The following is a 2660-nucleotide window of genomic DNA, read 5'->3' on the forward strand; positions in this document are numbered from 1 at the left end:
ATGCAATAGACTGGGTCAGATTGTTGACCTTCCTTCCCTTAGTCTGAGTGCTTCTTTAGAGACTGGTAATATGAACTAATTTAGGTTCTTATACTAGCTGTAGTCATGATTTTTGTAATGAATACATAACTGGATTTAATGGTATTTTCTAACATTTGCCTGGAATTCTGCTATAAGTTGGCAACTCTCAGCAGTTTATCATTGGACATAAAACTTAAACTGACATTATGTAGATACCTCGGCATGCTCTCGTTACGCGATGACACCTACACTGGTTAGTTAGTGTCAATAATGCATAATCCTCTAGTGCCTAATAAATAATTCCTGTGTTTACACACATAGTACTTTCACTGATTTCTCGCGTGGTGGTGACAACATATAATTGAATGGTTTCTTCCAGGTTTTTTAAAAATGTATTTTTTCCACTTTAGTTCACAGCAAAGTGTGTCATATCTACATTGTGCAACAATGACGTCAGAGGGAAAATCCGATATGGATCGAATTGGTCTATTCCGTGAGATGGGCTACATCAGTATTGGGGACAAATATATCACTCCCGGCTCTAGTAAGTATTTTGCAGCAATGATTCCTCATCAGATCAAAGATAAGTAGAAAGCAGTTTAATGATGGATTCTTGAAGAAGGAAATGAATATCATATGCATACAATAAAATGTACAGTGTATAAACCCTGTAAAGTGAATCTCCAGCTCAGACTTTTCTTTAGGTTTTGATAGTTGGGAAGGGATAGAACCCCTGCTGGGATTTTATGGCTACCTGGGACTCTGTTAGAGCGTTTTCCCCTTATTGTCACGGAGGAAGTAAAGAGAAAATCTACAGTTGGGAAACCGTCAGCAATAAAAATCTGACAGGGGTTCAAGCTTTCCCTACTCTGTGGATGAAAAAGCATTTTTATTTGTTATTGCGCTCACAGACAAGATCTACACATCCCTTTTACCCTCTGACCAGCAATGTAAGGTCGTGCTGTGTTATAAGTATTCATGTGCAGAACCAATGCATGTTGTGTGTGTGTTATTCCAGAGCCATTTAATGAAGCAGCAAGTAAAAACAGGCAAATGTTTCCTGGTGGCTCCAAGACGATGGCTAATACCTTAGGAGGATACTTTGATGCTCAGTTCAAACGGACATTTGAAGGTGAAGCCTATTCAGATCCACTGAAACAAAGAAGGCAGTATCGTATTCAGCAGGCCAAGAAGAACTTGGGAAAATCATTCCTCCCATCGAATGGGGAAAAAAAGCCGTAAGTCCAACACTGTAGATCAGCCTTTGTCAACCAGGATGCCTCGAAATTTTCACACAACATGTGACCTTTCCATGATGTGGGTAGGCCGCGTGCTAGCACCGGAGAAGCGAATGCTGCTAATCCAGGGAGGGTGGGATACATTCAGAAAAGGATGAACATTTGCCTTCCACCCTCTGCCATGCTGCCTCAACTATGGCTCCTGATGTGAGGGTAGGACAGTGGGTTAAGGTGGCTCCTGATGTGAAAGAGGAACTGCGATGTGAAAAAGGGTGCTTCTGATGATGAGGGGGCTTCTGATGTAATGAGATCTCCTAATGTGAAGAGGGTGGCTTGTGATGTGAAAGGGGGACTCGCATGTGAAAGGAGGGGGCTCTGATCTGAACGGGAGCGCCTAGTGTGTGACCCTGAGGTGAAAGGAGGGGGCTCCTAATGCAAAGGGGCTTTTCCTGATGTAAAGGAGTACATGAAAGAGAGGATTCTGCTGTGAAAAAGGGCTCCTGATTTGAAGGTGGGATTTCAATGTGAAGGGGGAACCCCACTTTTTGTGTTTTTTGCATGGGGTCCCTTTTAAAATCCATTACATTTTAGACTGGGGGTGGCTCAAGATTTTACATATTTGTAAAAGGTGCTGTGACTGAAAGAATTTTGGCAAAATCTGTGCATTTGAATTATCAGGTCCATCCAGTCAAATTCTTCCATCGGTTTTATCCAATGTGGATTAGACACATTGAAAGCAGAATCTTCTACAGGTTGTATTTTTTTTTTCAAAAGACGCCCTATTAAAAGTTTGGATGATATGTGAAAGATGGGCACAATTTGTAACGCTAGCGGCAGAAATTCATACATGATGCAAAGTTAGGGAAAAGAAGGAATGTTAACAGACCAAATAAAATAAGTAGATATATCAAAGAAACTCAAACGAAATAAATAAGACAAATAAAAACCATTTATGTAGAACACAACTTGATGTGATTGTGTTCTGTAGCCAACAGAACATTGTTTTGCTGTGTCTCTGTGTCTGTATCATAGTTTTCCTAGTAAGCGTGCATGTAAATAATCTAATAATCGCACAATGTTTTGTTTTGGTTCTTTTTAGATCCGGCGTGGGTAGCTTTTATGGAACATTAAGTGGTCCAGTTCAAGCTTTTAGTGCAGAATTAAAACCCAGGAAGGCATATACTGCGCCAGGGAAGAACATCTATACCAACCCTTCCAAGCACGGCACAGGATATGGGTAAGGTAATACACACAGTGGTGCCAATTAACAAAGACAGGATAAAAGACAACTGGAGCAGTTTCCTATAGCAATTGAATTTAATCTCTAAGATAAAGCAGGGAATCTCATGTGGAAAACCCTCAAAAACGAATAGGCTTGGCAATGGGTCTCGGAGAGGTTAA

At 40.8% G+C, this 2660-nt stretch overlaps 1 protein-coding gene across 1 annotated transcript; it reads left to right on the top strand.

Moving 5' to 3' along the window:
- Positions 1-448: 448 nt before the first annotated feature.
- Positions 449-2500, top strand: LOC108804037 (UPF0602 protein C4orf47 homolog). Its single transcript, XM_018575805.1, has 3 exons — positions 449-565; positions 1040-1259; positions 2359-2500. The coding sequence occupies exons 1-3, from the start codon at positions 469-471 to the stop codon at positions 2498-2500; spliced, it is 459 nt and encodes a 152-aa protein (XP_018431307.1). The 5' UTR covers positions 449-468.
- Positions 2501-2660: the final 160 nt, after the last annotated feature.

The sequence above is a fragment of the Nanorana parkeri genome, unplaced genomic scaffold, assembly GCF_000935625.1.
Source record: "Nanorana parkeri isolate BGI_ZX_2015 unplaced genomic scaffold, ASM93562v1 scaffold4860, whole genome shotgun sequence".
In the NCBI taxonomy this organism is placed as follows: domain Eukaryota; kingdom Metazoa; phylum Chordata; class Amphibia; order Anura; family Dicroglossidae; genus Nanorana; species Nanorana parkeri.

What these genes read in the sequence shown, in the direction of transcription:
- LOC108804037 (XM_018575805.1), top strand. Translation starts at nt 469, where the DNA reads ATGACGTCAGAGGGAAAATCCGATATGGATCGAATTGGTCTATTCCGT. An exon ending in ATATATCACTCCCGGCTCTA is followed by an intron (nt 566 to 1,039) that starts GTAAGTATTTTG and finishes GTGTTATTCCAG; the next exon opens with AGCCATTTAATGAAGCAGCA. An exon ending in TCGAATGGGGAAAAAAAGCC is followed by an intron (nt 1,260 to 2,358) that starts GTAAGTCCAACA and finishes GGTTCTTTTTAG; the next exon opens with ATCCGGCGTGGGTAGCTTTT.